Raw genomic sequence first — 17,598 nt, forward strand, 5'->3', positions numbered from 1 at the left:
CTGTCTCTCTCTCTTTAAAAATGAAGTGTTTATTTTAGGAAAGCAATTCTATGGTTGGATTAATTCTGCTATACAGCTCTTCTGTTCAAGTTCAAAACCTGCTTTCCTTTCTTCATATTCAGTGTATTGGCATTCCTTTTAGAATTACAAAATGGCTAATGTAGTGCCAAGTGTCATGTGTAGGCACGACAAAATCTTGGAGAGAGGGACACCTGGGTGGCTTAGGCAGTTAACCTCCTGACTCTTGATTTCCACTCAGGTCATGATCTCAAGGTTGGAGCCATGTCGGGCTCTACACTGCGTGTGGAGCCTGCTTAAGATTCTCCCTCTGTCCTTTCCCATTGCACCCGCCCCCCCCCCCGCGAAAAAAAATCTTGAAGAGAGAGGACCATTTGCACCCATACCTTTTTTTTTTTTTTTTTTTTTAATAAGTGAGGGAAACCTTCCCCAGAAATCTCCCCATCACTTTAGGGCCCATTGTCAAGGGCAGGGGCATGTGTTCCTGCCCAGCAGCAACTGGTGAGGGGTCCTGACACACACTCTGGGTCTGGAAGAGAGTCCTCTGCCCTGCGCACATTTACAGTGTTGGACGGAGCTTACAATGGAGGTGGAAGGGAATTGGTGCTCTTATGCCACAGAATATCTTCATTCATTTAAAAGTATTTGCTGAGTGCCTAGATGCTGGCGATACAGCAAGTGGAAAACACACAGATACCCTTGCCCTCATGGAGCTTCGTTCTAGTGAGGAAGAACAGGAACAAATGGCATGCTGTTGGTGATGAATGTTACAGAGAAAGTAAACTGTAAAAGCAAGAAAGGGACATCTGGAATTGGGGATGGGTTTGGGTGCTTTAATTTTATTTTTATTATTTATTTATTTTTAAAAGATTTTATTTGTTTATTTGAGACAGAGCGAGCGAGAGAACACAAGCTGGGGGGAGCGGTCAAGAGAGAGTGAGACCCAAACTCCCCGCTGAGCAGGGAGCCTGACGATGTGGGGCTCACTCCAAGACTCGGGTCATGACCTGAGTGAGCCACAGGCAGAGCCACCCAGGCACCCCCTGGTTTTTAACTTTTAAATTTTATCCCCAGCTTTTGGGAAATTGACAAATAAAAATTATATGTATTTAAGGTATGCAGCATGATGATTAATATGCATACATGTTGTGAATTACTGCTGCGGTCTAATGCATTCATCACCTCGCATAGTTACCCTTTTTTTGTGTGTGATAACACTTAAGATCTTTTTTTTTTTTTTTAAGCAAACTTCAGACGTGCAGTATAGGGTTCCTTACTATAGTCTTCATGCTGTACGTTAGATCCCCAGAACTTACTGTCACTGAAGTTTGTGCCCTTTGACCAGCGTCTCCTTATTTGCCCCACCCTCGAGCCCCAGGCAACCACTGTTCTACTGTCTGGTTCTGCGAGTTTGACTTGTTTAGATTCCACATGTCAGTGGGATCAGCAGTATTTATCTTTCTGTGTCTGGCTTGTTTGACTTACCATAATGTCCTCCAGTGTCATCTGTGTTGTAGCAAATGGCTCTTTCATCATAGTTTAGAATGAATGGTAGGTGTATATACCCAAGCAATTGATTTTTTTGTGTCTGTACTAATTTTGTAATCTTTCACATTTTTCAATTATTTTAGTGTCTCCAGTAGTTTCTGTATTGATTCGCTTGCGTTTCCCTGATACATCTACACATGGTTTTGCTACTTACTTTCCATGTTTAGACTTTTTTGTCCAAGTGAAATGGTAGTTAATTCCAGAAAATGTTTTTTAAAATGGTAGACATTTTTATCTTATTTCTTACTTTAATGAGAATATTTCTACTTTATTATATGATGCTGTCTTTTGGCTTGAGATTGCTGTTGTTTGGCTTGAAATCATCTTCTTTTTTTTTATTTTTTTATTTTTTTTTTTAATTTTTTTTTTTTCTGGGAATAAACACCATTTTTTTTTTATTTCCAGCATAACAGTATTCATTATTTTTGCACCACACCCCGTGCTCCATGCAATCCGTGCCCTCTATAATACCCACCACCTGGTACCCCAACCTCCCACCCCCCGTCCCTTCAAAACCCTCAGATTGTTTTTCAGAGTCCATAGTCTCTCATGGTTCACCTCCCCTTCCAATTTCCCCCAACTCCCTTCTCCACTCTAAGTCCCCATGTCCTCCATGCTATTTGTTATGCTCCACAAGTAAGTGAAACCATATGATAGTTGACTCTCTCTGCTTGACTTATTTCACTCAGCATAATCTCTTCCAGTTCCGTCCATGTTGCTACAAAAGTTGGGTATTCATCCTTTCTGATGGAGGCATAATACTCTATCCCCAGGGGTACAGGTCTGTGAATCACCAGGTTTACACACTTCACAGCACTCACCAAAGCACATACCCTCCCCAATGTCCATAATCCCACCCCCTTCTCCCAAACCCCCTCCCCCCAGCAACCCTCAGTTTGTTTTGTGAGATTAAAAGTCACTTATGGTTTGTCTCCCTCCCAATCCCATCTTGTTTCATTTATTCTTCTCCTACCCACTTAAGCCCCCATGTTGCATCACCACTTCCTCATATCAAGGAGATCATATGATAGTTGTCTTTCTCTGCTTGACTTATTTCGCTAAGCATGATACGCTCTAGTTCCATCCATGTTGTTGCAAATGGCAAGATTTCATTTCTTTTGATGGCTGCATAGTATTCCATTGTATATATATACCACATCTTCTTGATCCATTCATCTGTTGATGAACATCTAGGTTCTTTCCATAGTTTGGCTGTTGTGGACATTGCTGCTATAAACATTCGGGTGCATGTGCCCCTTTGGATCACTACGTTTGTATCCTTAGGGTAAATACCCAATAGTGCAATTGCTGGGTCATAGGGCAGTTCTATTTTCAACATTTTGAGGAACCTCCATGCTGTTTTCCAGAGTGGCTGCACCAGCTTGCATTCCCACCAACAGTGTAGGAGGGTTCCCCTTTCTCCGCATCCTCGCCAGCATCTGTCATTTCCTGACTTGTTTATTTTAGCCATTCTGACTGGTGTGAGGTGATATCGCATTGTGGTTTTGATTTGTATTTCCCTGATGCCGAGTGATATGGAGCACTTTTTCATGTGTCTGTTGGCCATCTGGATGTCTTCTTTGCAGAAATGTCTGTTCATGTCCTCTGCCCATTTCTTGATTGGATTATTTGTTCTTTGGGTGTTGAGTTTGCTAAGTTCTTTATAGATTCTGGACACTAGTCCTTTATCTGATATGTCATTTGCAAATATCTTCTCCCATTCTGTCAGTTGTCTTTTGATTTTGTGAACTGTTTCCTTTGCTGTGCAAAAGCTTTTGATCTTGATGAAATCCCAATAGTTCATTTTTGCCCTTGCTTCCCTTGCCTTTTGCGTTGTTCCTAGGAAGATGTTGCTGCTTGAAATCATCTTCTAAATCTTGTTTCATTAAGAGCTTAAAAAGTCAGGAATCGCTGTTGAATTTTGTTACCTGTATATTCAACATCAACGGAGGTAGTCATTCTGTTTCTTCTCCTTTGACTTGTTAAATTATTCGTATGTGTATACTGTATATCCACCCTTGCATTTCCGGACTTAGTTGGGATAGTCTTCTTGTAATGCATTGCCAGATTGTATTTATAAAAATTCTAAATGAATAGGTTAGCAAAATATTGATGACTAATGATTGATTTAGATCTCATCTTTTATTTTTTGGAGGGTGTTATCTTTGTCATGTTTTGGTATCAGTACTCTGCTGGCTTTGTAAACAGATGATTTGGAAGTTTCTCCTCCATGCTCTGGAACACTTTAAATTGCATGTGGTTCTCTGTTCTTGGAAAGTTTGGTAGAATTCTCCTGTGAAACTGTGAATTTGGTAGAATTCTCCTGTGAAATTCTCCTGCGAGGCTGGTGCCTGTTGAGAAGTAGCCTTTGGCAACTTTCTTACTTTCTTATAGGGCCATTGTTCCAGTTAAATCAGGCATATTTAGTCTTAAAACTCCCATTATGAGTCTAAAGAGAAATAAGCAAGACTGGTAAGACTGTTGCATGGAAAGAGCTTGGGCTCTGAGGCCCTGTTTGAAACATGGGCCTCTTGTTAAGGTTTGTGTTTCATCTCTAAGAGTGGTGCTAATCCTTACCTCAAGGTTCGTCCTGAGTATTTTTTTTTATAAAGGTTTTATTTATTTATTTGAAAGACAGAAATCACAAGTAGGCAGAGAGGCAGAGAGAGAGAGAGAGAGAGGAGGAAGCAGGCTCCCTGCTGAGCAGAGAGCCCGATGCAGGACTTGATCCTGGGACACCAAGATCATGACCCGAGCCGAAGGCAGCGGCTTAACCCACTGAGCCATCCAGGCGCCCCTCGTCCTGAGTATTAAAGAGTCTAATGTATAGGAGAGTGCCCTACCGTGTCTGTCTCAGTGTTGATAATTTAATACGTGTTAGATTTAGGTCATCCCATTCTGTCCTTTTACTTTGATTTTGTTTGTGGCTTTATTAATCCTGTGTTCACAGTACTTCAGTATTGAAATATTTGAAATATGTGTCCTTCAGGTCTGAGACCTCACTCTTCTCACAGTAACTATCATAATTTGATGACTTCATTAGACATCGCAACTTTGTCTCAAAGTGTGCACTGCCTATTGGTTAGTGTGACTTGATTCTACAGAACCTTCACTCTTTGCCTGTGATCTAGGGGTCCCTGATTCACTCAGGTCTGATGTAGCAGAGAAGAGGAAATTACTTACTCTGAAAATCCTGCTAACCTTGGGGCACCTGGGTGGCTCAGTGGGTTAAAGCCTCTGCCTTCGGCTCAGGTCATATCCCAGGGTCCTGGGATTGAGCCCTGCATGGAGCCCTGCATTGGGCTCTCTGCTCGGCAGGGAGTCTGCTTCCCCTTCTCTCTTTGCCTGCCTCTCTGCCTGCTTGTGATCTCTTCTGTCAAATAAAAAAATAAAATCTTAAAAAAAAAAAAAAGTCCTGCTCACCTCTTTCAGTATGTGGTTTAAGTGCCCTTGTCTAGAGGGTGGGGTGTGTAGTAGACACCAGAAGCACATCTTTCTGGTCTCCCTCCTGTTGGGAATTGTTTCAGTATTATTCTCTTCTCATTGTCACGGGAAACTCAAATCTAAACAGAAAGCTGTCGTTTAATTTTTTCCAATGAAAATTCTAGATGCTCAGCTAGAAGGACAGTTACTGCCAAGGACTGAACCAGCATTGCTTACAGTGAGGACGAGGGCTGGCGGCTGGGGAGTGGCGTGTGCTTCATCTCTCAGTCGACATGCTGAAAAAATGTTTTTCTGTAGAAACAGTGTTCATGTGTTTTCATATAAAGGTATTGGAGAGCCTAGTTTTTACCGGCAGTGCTAGGCCGGTGGGATACAAAGATAATGAAAAACTTGCTTTTAGTCTTAAGATACTTGCAGAATCATACAGAAGACAGATATAAGCAGACAATGGCAGGATAGTCTGATAAGAAATATGACAAGTACTGTGGGTACAGAGAAGGGAGGACCCATTCACTTCTAGGGGAGGTCATAGAAGGTTTCATTAAGAGGTGGCATTTGAGCTGTGTTTGTGTCTGAGAAGCTTTTCCCCGGCAGAGGGCACAACATAGGCAAGACCATGAGAGTGTAAACAAGGTGGGATTAGGGAAGGACAAGGTCATTGTGACCCCAAGAGCCGCATGAAAGAAGGACCTCTGACTGGGTGATAGTCCGGCACCCAATACATGTTGTTTTCTAGATGGATGAATAAAAGGAGGCATATTAATATATACATCAGTAACTGATCTGTATGATCTCAGGGAAGGTAACTGCTTTCCCAAAGGAAAGTATATCCCAGTTTCAGTTTAATCAGTAATCTTGGGAACACCGTCCTTGTTGCGTTGGGTAAGGCTTATTCTAAATCAAATACTAATTTATCTCAGGGATTTTATCGGCTAGTTAAGTTACACAAAGAACAGTGTATTTTCAGCCCTAGGAGTACCAAAGTGTAATGACTCCCAGAAATGAAAAGTAAATGATCTAATCTAACACTTTCCATTCACCTGGGTAGTTAGTGCTTACTGTTTTTTTTTGGCCATCTAGTATAGAAATTCATTTATTTCATCCAAGCCAGCAGTCTCAGAATAGAGCTATATACCTAGGAGAACACAAGACCGTTTACTTTGAGTTACAGGAAGAAACATTAACATTTCTCTTTCTATGACTTTTTAAGCCAATTGTTTAATTTCTACTCTTGTGTGTCAGTTACGCATATATGCACATGTATACACATACATATATACACATAGACTATACCCAGCACACACGAATGCACAACATAGGCACTCATACAAATATATACAAGCACACAAATAAAAGGAGTTGACATGCTGCCCCCCTTCCCGTTTTTTCTGAGCACATGTAATAACACATGTTACTACTGCCATCACTGCCAGACATTTTCACAGGGATCTTAAAATATTTTAAAATTCTGCTTGGGTTTTAAACATAGAATTTACTTCATTTATTTATTTATTTTTTTTAGAGATTTTATTTACTTATTTGACAGAGAGAGACACAAGATCCCAGGACCCTGGGATCATGACCCTGAGCTGAAGGCAGAAGGTTAATGACAGAGCCACCCAGGCACAGCTCGCCCCCACCGAATTCACCTCATTTAATAGGAGGTGTCTTAATTTAATAAAAAAATTTTTAATGAAATAAAAATAGGTTGTAGTTAATTTTTAATAATGAATGCACACTTGTGGGTACTTTAAATACATTTTTACATTGAGGTAGCTTTCAAAGAACAATCCATAGTATGTTTTCTCAGTGAGATGGTGATGATTCCATAAACATCCTTGCTGGCCCCACCTCTTACCTGACATTCCCCTCCTAAATCCATTAAAAATCAATATTGTAAAGGCACAGGCAAGCACGGTGCCTTGCCCACTGCTTCCCTGGTGCTGTTGTTTAGCACGACACTGACATCTAGAGTTGGCTGGGGCGTCTGTGTTCTGAGGTTCTGAGGTTGTCTGTTTAACCTCCTGTGTCAGATCCTCTCTATTTTAGCTATCATATTCTTACTCTCTTTTTTCACTTTTTGCTGGTAGCATGATGTAAGTCCTTTTGCATACGCAGGCAGGAAAATGTGCACTCTCCTGTTGCCCAGTGGCAATACCAGAAGAACAGTATTCACTCCAAGGTACTTTGCAAGATGGTTTTTCGTCTTCCCTTTTTTTTTTTAAACTCAAATTTTGGCACTTCCCTTTCTTCTTCCCCGCCTCCCGTCTTAGTCTCCGTGGCCCATCACTTCTCAACCATAAAGGCAATTCTTGCACCCAAGACAGAAGCATGGGATGTGACGTCTAATTTTCAGGGTAGCAGTCCTCATGTACCTCACGTGTCAAATGACACATATATAGGAATATGTTAGGAAAATGGCAATTTTTAAAATGTTAGACTACTCAGAATTCTGGCAAGTTAGGAAAGTATTTTTCAGTTGTATTTTGTAGGGTTTTAGTATTTTGGTAATTACTGTTAGTGATAATTTCCTTGTACATCCTTCCTTGTAGAGAATTGTTTTTTCCATTTATCTTTGATCGTTTTTTTAAAGCCCTGATGGGCGTATGTCCATTAAAAGTGCCATAACTTCTGGATTTGGATTTTCAGTGACTTACTTGAAAATTAAAACATTTCTATGGTCTTTCATAGTTGGAAAGCACTCTTCTGTTTTCGTAAGCGTTGCCTTTCTCCTGCAGTAGTAAATGACAAGCCATATTTAAGGTTATATAACCAGTGATGCCCCATGGCAAGCAACATATTAATTAACATGCCCTCTTGCCTTATGTGTCCTAAGCAGCCTCCAGTAATCTTAATGGTGCAGTTACTGTTCTTTCTGCATTTAGAGTAAGATGTGGGCACTGCAAATTACTTTTCTCTTCTTTTCTTAGAGCATTTTTCTATTATTATATTTTAATAAGTATATTAAGATTCCATTCATTGCATTTTTGTTGTCTATATTGTTGTTGAAACAAAGGATTATTTGGCCTGCAGTGTTTTCAGTCTGGGATTTGCTCTCTCTAGCCTCACAGTGCACAATAACATGGGCCTCTGTGCTCTGTTGAAAATTAGTTTTCTTGTTGAGATGCTGTTGGGAGAGTCCTGGGTTACATAATAGTACTTACTTCTAGACTTGTCTTCAAGACACTTATCTTTGTATGTTTGCAGAAAAAGATGCTCTGGCCTCAGTAAGGAAAGAGTGAACAGGCATCTTTAATTATGCAGAGTGCTAACTTAGGTGATGAGACCTTTTCTTTGTGTATGTATATACACGCTGAACTATGAAATGACTCCAGAAACCACTCTTTCCTGGATGAAGATCCTTTTTAAAAGTTGGATTAAAAAAGAAGAACACCTCATATCAGACACTTGTTACATTTGCCCTCTTGGCAGCTATTTAAGAAAAATCCTTAGTTGTGTATAAGTTCATTATATTGTATACATTTTAATTTAAATCTGAGCAGCCCGATTGTGCATGACGGGAACTTTAGTATCTGTTCCACTAGCACTAAAACAGCATCTTGTTTGGAAAACCTGTTATATAGGACTTTAAAGAGACACTGTCAGGTATGTTACAGATAATGTGAATGCATTCTTCCTGCCACTGTAACCCCAAAGACTGAGAAAGACTTGATTTTTATTTTAATTAGTTACTCTTTTCTACTGTGAATTTAATTCTGCCGTATTAGCAATAAGTGATGTGTTCTGTATAACGTGACCCGCAGTTGTTTGCAGCATTTCCTTACTGCCCACTACTGCATGCAAGGTACTATGCAAGGATCTTTTAATCCACAAAAGCATCCTTGTCTGAATTGAAAATGTTGCCTCTATGCAATGTGTTTCTGAAAGATTCCATGTTGCTAAGATGCCAGCGTGGTCTCTATTTAATATTGTTTCAGATGTCCTTTGTTATGTATTGAAACAGGTTCTATATAAAAATGCATTCTGTGTGAAAGTCTCTTTCAGACTCCTCTAGAGGAAAACATGATGACTGATGGCTCGCTGGCGGCTTAGCTTTTCCAGTCAACATGCTTTGTGTCTGCATTACGTCTCCTTGATATTTTACACTTACAGGTTGCTGTCTTCTTTCCACGTGTCTCTTACTATATAGTTCTTGAGCAATTTCCTGAAAAATACGCCGGGCGCTCTTCTTCTGTAAACAGAAATGAGAACAAAACGCCTGATTCTCTTAGGACTAGAAGAGTGATTATTGCATACACATCTGAGCTTTGTCTTTCTTTACTGCCACCAGTCAGAGTGATGGCCTGCCCCCACCCCCCAGCACATCTACACTCACCATTAACTTGTAGTCTGAGTATGTTCGGTAGGGTTAGTGGCTGAGAATGATCACATTTAAATCATAGTTTACCACTTGAGATTATCCTTGAGTTTCTCAGTAATAAGAAATGGTATCTATGGTTGAAAGTTACCATGATGTTCTCTGTCATTTTTTCATTATTTCAGGTTTGGAATCATTACAACTAGCCACCGTTTAAAAGATACAAGCGTTGGGCTGTACCTTTTGTGAATCTTCGGTTTCTTTGTTTCTTAAAGAGTTAGATTTTGACTGTCAAGAAAAAAGGAAAGTCTTATAAGACATTTTATGTACTCAAAACCATTGTGGCAGATATCTTCTACCATATTAAGGTTAAACTAATTCAACATTTAAATGATATACAGTAAGAGTTAATGTCTATGTAATTTCTGAGATGCTTTTATTATATTAATAAAATAACAATTCATATTGATGTTGATTCTAGGCTGTGTCATGATCCTAATATAGCATATATGTACCCCCTCTTATAGCCTATGAACAGCCAGAAGATACTCCTTCCCAAGAACTTAGGCCTTTTACAGATATTTTAAGGCAGCTTCTCATCTCTTTGTTAACCCCTTTTTGCTCTTAAAGGCTGTTCATAGGCCTTTTATAGTTAACAGTAATGCTTCCCAGTGGAAAGATCGCATATAAGATAGTTATAGAGAAGGATTTCTTACTCTCATATGACTGGTTTTAAAGAGAAAGCATTGCAAGTTTTGTACTCTGGTTAGTAAAACTTCCAGTGATGAGAAGTTACACTTCCGTAGACCGTTCCTGCAGGTGGTGTTTCCTCAGATGTAGAGGAGGTTGTTAATTAGGTGAGCTGTTTCTGAGGCTCACATGTGGAGAGATGGAAGTTATTTCCTTAGGATAATATTCCAGGCTATAGGGACATCTAGTGCAAGGAAATTGACTTACTTTGGAGAGGATTATGAAGATCACGAGTGCACCAATAATGTAGATAGAGAGCAGTGATAGGATGGCTATCAGGAGGCTGTGTAGTCTGTGTAGTTCCTTCATTTCTTTGTTAATTACAAAAACAGAAAGAGCCACAGTCATTATTGAAACATATTATTGCAAATACATGCGTGAAATGCAACCGGAACTCGAGTATTAGAGGCGATATGTGAGCTGCTCTGCTTGGCTAGGCATTTGTCTGTTTATTTATTTTTAAAAAGATTTTATTTATTTATTTGACAGACAGAGGTCACAAGTAGGCAGAGAGGCAGGCAGAGAGAGAGATGGGGAAGCAGGCTCCCTGCTGAGCAGAGAGCCTGATGCGGGACTCGATCCCAGGACCCTGAGATCATGACCTGAGCCGAAGGCAGAGGCTTTAACCCACTGAGCCACCCAGGCGCCCCTTGGCTAGTCATTTAAAAATTTATTCAGGGTCTCCTGATTCAGAAGACCCTCAAGGATGTGATAGAACTGAAACCCGTTCATCATTTCTCTAAATATACTAAAATTGTTACTTCTTTTGAAAACTAAAAAAAAAAAAAAAAAAAAAAATCAATTCAATTAATTACTTGCCATAATACTAAGAATCATTTTTTATAAAACATTATTTGAAGTTAGATAAACATTTTAGGACAGTTTGTGCAAGGGCATTTAAAATTCCTGTGGTAGAAATAGTGTACAAGGATCACCAACAGTCTGTTCATGGAGTTAGGATATTTTCGCCATGTGTTTGTGAATGCTGGCATTTATAACCTTGAACTGTTTCGTATACATAGCTGAATAGTACATTCTGTACAAGGAGCTGAGAAGCCCCTATGTTGAGAATCTCAGGGCCTACTACACCCTTAAATGACAGGCACTGTTAAACGTGTGCCTTCTTTTCTAATAAAGTTTTGGAAGTAGAATTATTGAATCTATATTCACATTCTGAATTTCTCCCTCCTTGCAGCAAGTGTCCCGTGCTCTTGGTGGGAATAGAGCAACATGTGTTGTCTTCAATTACCTGATTATTTGAAGCACAGAATATAATTAGAAATGTAATTATTATCTGAACAATCTGTACTATCCAGCGAAATAGCCCATAGATATTCATCCTGTGAACTCAGTTTGTACAGCGTACATTTTTGTAACAGATTAACCACCTCTGTAAAATTTTTTTTAAAAGTTTCAAGTGCTAGGGGCGCCTGGGTGGCTCAGTGAGTTAAGCCTCTGCCTTCTGCTCAGGTCATGATCTCAGGGTCCTGGGATCAAGCCCCTCATCGGGCTCTCTGCTCAGTGAGGAGCCTGCTTCCCTCTCTCTCTCTGCCTGCCTCTCTGCCTACTTGTAATCTCTGTCTGTCAAATAAATAAATCAAATCTTTAAAAAAAGTTTCAAGTGCTAAATTTGGAGCCCTGTCGAAGAGGCAGGAAATCGCTTTTAGTTATACTTCCATTTCTGTTCTTAGAGAAGAATCTGTCTTCACATGAACTTGCAGTTTTGAGACCTTTCATCTCTTTACAAACTATTTTTAGTTTTGGCTGACTTTTTTTGTAGACTAATACAAGTCTCCAAAGTTGTTGTATATTTGTTCTAATATCTGTAGCTGACATTTATTTAAGCATACTTGCTATAAGCCAGGCATCCTCAAAAGTGTTTTATGTGTATTTATTCACTTATAATTTATCTTACAGGTGAGGGTAAACTAAGGCTAAATAACAAAGGGGTACCAAAAACCCAAGCAGGAATTAAAATACAGGATGATCTCGGGTCCCTAAAGTCCTGTTTTAAAATGGTAGGGCTGTTTGATTTTGAGTGTTTTAATGATTTCAGTGTTCATCATACCAGAGTCCTTTTTAACAGAAGAGATCCAAAAAAAGTCAAGTATTATTTCCTTTCTCTTCCTTTCCCCAGAATCATGTGAAGCTTTTTTCTTGAAATTTCTTTCTTTTCTTTTTTTTAAAGATTTTTAAAATTTATTTGACAGACAGAGATCACAAGTAGGCAGAGAGGCAGGCCAAGCAGAGAGCCCAATGAGGGAACCGATCCCAGATCCCATGACCCCGAGATCATGACCTGAGCCGAAGGCAGAGGCTTAACCCACTGAGCCACCCAGGCGCCCCCCCTCGAAATTCCTTAATTTCTTGATTTGTAGGATGTAGCTGGGTTCAATATCCTCACTTGAATGAGGAAATTGTCATAGGTTATAGCAGATCTCAAGAAGTTGTGTCATACATCCCTTTCTGTTCTGGCCATGCAGAATGGGTGGGTTCAGAGGTCCCCCAGTGGCTTCTCGTCAAATTTATATTTATTCTCCATACTGCCTTTTTTTTCTTCCTGGATCCAATTTATTGGTCACTTACGCTTTATTCTAGACGGTGCAATGCCAGCCCAGTTCCTGAACAAGCTGCTCACTAATCATCCCAAGTTTCCCTTTGGACTTGACACATTATCAGTCACTGTCATTCACAAAAGGAGGACCTGTTGGCCAGCCTGCACTAGTAGAGTCTGGACACAGAGTGAGAGAGAGCCCTGACTTTGTGTCTGTGGAGGCTGGGAGATGGGATTGGAATAGTGCTCCAACCCCGACGTCCTGTCCGCTTGTGTCAGACCACGCCCTTCACTGGCCAGGGTATTGAGTTAGTGCATCTGTTTCTTCATCCCTGCATTTAAGTGATGTAATCATTTAAAGGGCTGGGCAAAGCCTCAGCTGACAGACCTCTTACCACCAGGGTGGTCCCTTCTCCGGTCCGCTTAGCTCCTGGTTGCTTTGACGTGGGGAAGGCGATTCCACAGATGTAGATGGCGCTGTCGTTCAGAGCCACCCTGTTTATAGTGAGGGAGACTTCTCCCTCTGTCAGGGCTTCCTTCACTGTGAATTTGCCTGCATCGCCAGTGCATCCGTCCGAGCATAGGTTCTCAGGCTGGTCCGCACCATAGCGAAACCACAGGCTTTTGGGTTGCCCTGAAATGCACCCGTTGTAGGAGAAGGAACACTGAATGGTCACGGCCCCTTGAGTGTGGGCCACTTCGAGGTAAGGCGGTTGCTGGACAAGGACCGTACAGTCATGCGCAGCGCCTGTGGGAGGAAGCACACGAGCCACGTTTAGTGGACTTCTCGCTTCCCTTTGCCTGTGCTTCTATTTTAAGGACATTGTGGGGCTAGGGAATTCCAGATTCCTTTCTTTTTCTTCCACCTTCCTCAGCACAGACAAGACTACACTAGTACGACAGCAGTGGCCCTCACTTTTCTAACTCTTCACACTCGCTGACCTTACCCTGCTGTTGGCTGTGCTGATTCCTTGGGGGGGCAGCAGATCTGGAGTCAGGAATTTGGGGTCCCCGCGTTTACTCTTGGTGTCCTTACAAGCTTTCCTTTGATCTCTGAGCGTGCTTCCTCATCTATACCCCTGGCCTCCCAGGAGCGCTGTGGTCAGTGTGGAAATGGATATCGAAGCACCTCATGCAAGTGTCCCTGCTGACTGAGCTCATGAGGTGAGGGATTTTTTTTTTCTTTTTTTGCCTTGTGGGGGGTTGGGATTGCTAGGAATTCACGGCAGGTCACAATTATCCCTTTGTAAGCCTGGTTGTCCCTATGGGAGACATAAAAGACTAGGTCCACACCTGGGGAAATACAGCCCTGGCTTAGCCTCCAGCATATTTGGTTACCAAGCAGAGGCCTAATGAGTTAGCCATGCCACCGTAAGCAGATCTGATTTCTTCCCGGCACCAGCATCCTGCTTCGTAGTCCCTTGTAGCTTCTGTCTTGTTTGATGAACAGTGTTGTGATAAAGAGCACAGACTCGAGCTCGGGTCCAGCCCCATGGTCGGTAGCGAAGTGGTGATCGTATATGCAGCATGGAGTTAGTGGGAGGCTTCGGCGAGGCCGCTGATGCCTGAGGAATACTTACTCGGCTGAACCTTAGTAAGAACTTAATAAAAGGTAGCTATTTCTCCTGCTGCCCTGCCTCCACTTCTCCTGTCCCATGGTGTCACGTGCCCGTTTTAGGGATAATTGTGGGCGTCTCAGCGGGTGTTAGCAGGCCCGGGACAAGACACCCCGTCCGGTGCTCTCTCTGTTGCGTGATTTATCCAAGTTATGCTGGCTGGACCTTGGCCTTCTAACCTCAGGCCCCTGAAGTGGAAAGCACTGTAGTGTTTCCGAGTGGGAAACTGCCCTGAACCCTTTTTGGGGTAAGGGAAGGTTTATGTAAAATCATATTGGTTGAGACAAATTGGAATTTATGCAAGTTTTTCGTTTGACTTCTGCCTGGTTATGTGTTCCAAATGGTCTTATTTGTCTGAGTTTGTCCTTGGCTCCTGTAAATAAAACTGAAAAGTAATCCAAGTGGTCTGATGCTTGAATTTCAGAAAGGATTTTTTGTTTTGTTTTGTTCTTTGACTTAATGATTTTTTTCAGTCTTCATTCAGAACAGAAGAGAAATTTAAAATAGAATGATGGCATTTGTGATGCAAATATATTCTGGCCACGTTTTAATTTTAGTATATGTACAGTCTGAGATGAGCTAGAAGTGTTTTAGTGACCTGATAAATACAGACCAGAAGACAGGGTGAGGTCACCTGGAGAAGGACCAGCAGGCTCCTTACTCACCTGCCGCTGAGGGATTGGACTCGCTCCTAAGTCCGGTAATTACAGCCTTACGTCCCCTACTCAGAGGCCGCCCCCTTAGCAGCACGAACACTTTGCACGTTATAATGATCAGTATATAACGGGGGTTACAAATGGAGGTGAGCCTGCCAAGATCCAACAGCTGCCAGCGGCATCTCAGTCGGGGTCCCCCTTCGCACAGAGTCTCAAAGGGAAGCTGACTTTTAAAAAATTTTGGAGAACTAATGTCCCGGGGAAGAAGAAATATTTGCAACTTTGGAGTTTCATGTCTCCACTCATTTCCGACTTCTGCACTGTTCGCACTGAGTGTGGGAGAAGAGCCCGCAGCAGTTTCCTTTGAGAGCCCTGACCAGTGAGGACATGGCCGCCCCTCCCCCACACCGGTGACACAGCGTCTTCGCCAAAGAGAGAAGTTTGGATAATGGGCCACACCAAGCCTAGTCCTGCCAGAGTTTCTGTTTCAGGATTCTTATATCCTAGAGGATTCTTTTTATTTTTTTCCCCCCCCCCGATGCAGGACCCTCTGAAAAGTTTGAAAGTGTATCTTCTTGGGAATAAAGAAGATCGCTTTGGCCACCCACAGTGGCTCAGTCGTTAACCGTCTGACTCTTCATTCTCTCTCCCCTCCCCTGAGTCTCTCTGCTGCCCCCTTTGAAAAAAATCACTTTATTGTGATCCAAGCTGGAAAATAAGTAGAAAACTGATTTTTGACACTTCACATGGAGAATTTCAAGCATGCACAGGAGCAGCAGGCTCGCACAGCAAACTGTCTCCGGCTTGTCCCAGTCTTGTCTTGCTTCAACCCCCCAAACAGCGCTCCTCCACCCCCCGACCTGCTCCTTCACTCCCACATGATTTTAGGGTAAATCTCAGATAATTCTCTCTTCACATCTGTCAGAGTATATCTTGAAAAGGTAAGGATTCTACTTTAAAATAATACTAATGAAAATAGTTTATAAAAGTCATTTATATGGATTAGGAAAAAAAATTAGAGTATTACTGAAATCACCCATAGTCTTTATGCCCAAAATAACCATTGTTAACATTTTTTATATGTTTATTTACAGATGAGGAAAAAAAATTATTTTTTTAAAGATTTCTTGTTTATTTGACAGAGAGAGAGAGAGCACAAGTAAGAGCAGCAGGCAGAGAGAGAGGAGGAAGCAGGCTCCCCGCTGAGCAGAGAGCCCGATGCGGGACTCGATCCCAGGACCCTGAGATCACGACCTGAGCCAAAGGCAGAGGCTTAACCCACTGAGCCGCCCAAGCGCCCTGAGATAAAAATAATTTGAAGAGCTTTTGCTACCTTTCCTGTTCTGTGGTGTGGACTTTGTGAGCAACTCGGAGATTAGTAGCTTTATTACAGCTGTGATGAGACGGCTTAAAACCGCTCCTCCTTAATAGAGGAGAGAGTCAGTAGAGGCAGAATTTTAAAAATATATCTAGGGGCGCCACGTCATGATCCTAGAGTCCTGGGATCGAGTCCCACATCAGGAGCCCTTCTCGGCAGAGTCTGCTTCCCCCTCTGACCTCTCCCCTCTCATTCTCTCTCTCGAATAAATAAAATCTTTGAAAATACATATATATCTAGTATGGGACGGTTATGCTCTGTGGAAGGATCATGGCAGCTTTTTTTTTTTTAAATGACAGGTTCTTTTTAATTTACAGAAATCTGGCTTTTCAGATACCTTATTCCTTTTTTTTTTTTTTTTAAGGTTTTATTTATTTATTTGACACACAGAGATCACATGTAGGCAGAGAGGCAGGCAGAGAGAGAGGAGGAAGCAGGCTCCCTGCTGAGCAGAGAGTCCGATGCGGGACTCGATCCCAGGACCTTGAGATCATGACCTGAGCCGAAGGCAGAGGCTTTACCCACTGAGCCACCCAGGCGCCCCAGGACACCTTATTCTTTGAAAATGTTCAGTAATTATTGTGTATGCCCGTCATGTGCAATGCACGTTTGCCTCTGTGGACACGACATTGTTGATGACTAGCACATGTAATTTTAAGAACCTTTCCACCCCTTTGTTTGGTGAGGTGCTCTTCTCTAAATCAGCAAGGGACATTGTCAAGGTTAATCTGAAACTTCTCAGCTGTTCTGTTACTACCTATTTGTCTTGGGGTCAAAGACCACTTCCATAGCATTAGACATTTAAAAATTAATCTGCAGGGGCTTTAAATAGAAATGCATTAGGTGAGGAATAGGGATTGGTTAGATAAAATGGAGGAGGAAAGAAAGAAACTTACCGACATAAAAGAGAATCAGGCCAATTTCCAGGCTGAGAATGATCCTGCCTCCCGTCACGGTCTCCATCTCGGGTGTGTGCATGCGATGGTGGGCACTGGGCATTTGAAGAGAGTTGGCTCTTTTTTTTCCTGCGTCTTTAGAAAAGAAGAACTGAATAGAGGAACTCTTATTAAGGAACCATAACCTGAAACTTTTTGAAATTGTGTAAAAGATTGTTTGTAACTCAGTTTCACCACTTAGAGTTGAGATTTTAGTCTAGAGCACATTCCTGAATGTTCATATGGTAAATTTTTTCTTGGACTTGTAGATTTTTTTTTTCCCTAGATTTTATTTATTTATTTGACAGAGAGAGAGATCACAAGTAGGCAGAGAGGCAGGCAGAGAGAGAGAGAGAGGAGGAAGCAGTCTCCCTGCTGATC

At 41.7% G+C, this 17,598-nt stretch overlaps 2 protein-coding genes across 5 annotated transcripts in view; one reads left to right on the forward strand and one right to left on the reverse strand.

The window, feature by feature from the left end:
- Positions 1–17,598, forward strand: part of METTL9 (methyltransferase like 9) — a 51,365-nt gene that overhangs the window by 29,708 nt on the left and 4,059 nt on the right. The window lies entirely within an intron of this gene.
- On the reverse strand, positions 7,215–17,316 carry IGSF6 (immunoglobulin superfamily member 6). 2 transcript variants are annotated; one of them, XM_032326910.1, is made up of 6 exons: positions 17,179–17,316; positions 13,021–13,380; positions 10,286–10,389; positions 9,569–9,616; positions 9,122–9,202; positions 7,215–7,742 (listed from the first exon to the last, which is right to left on the reverse strand). In XM_032326910.1, exons 1-6 carry the CDS (start codon positions 17,279–17,281, stop codon positions 7,686–7,688), a joined length of 753 nt encoding a protein of 250 aa, XP_032182801.1. In that variant the 5' UTR covers positions 17,282–17,316; the 3' UTR covers positions 7,215–7,685. The 2 variants fall into 2 exon arrangements, with proteins under 2 accessions (XP_032182801.1, XP_032182803.1); XM_032326912.1 differs by lacking the exon at positions 9,569–9,616.

Source organism: Mustela erminea, chromosome 20, assembly GCF_009829155.1.
Source record: "Mustela erminea isolate mMusErm1 chromosome 20, mMusErm1.Pri, whole genome shotgun sequence".
NCBI classification, from domain to species: domain Eukaryota; kingdom Metazoa; phylum Chordata; class Mammalia; order Carnivora; family Mustelidae; genus Mustela; species Mustela erminea.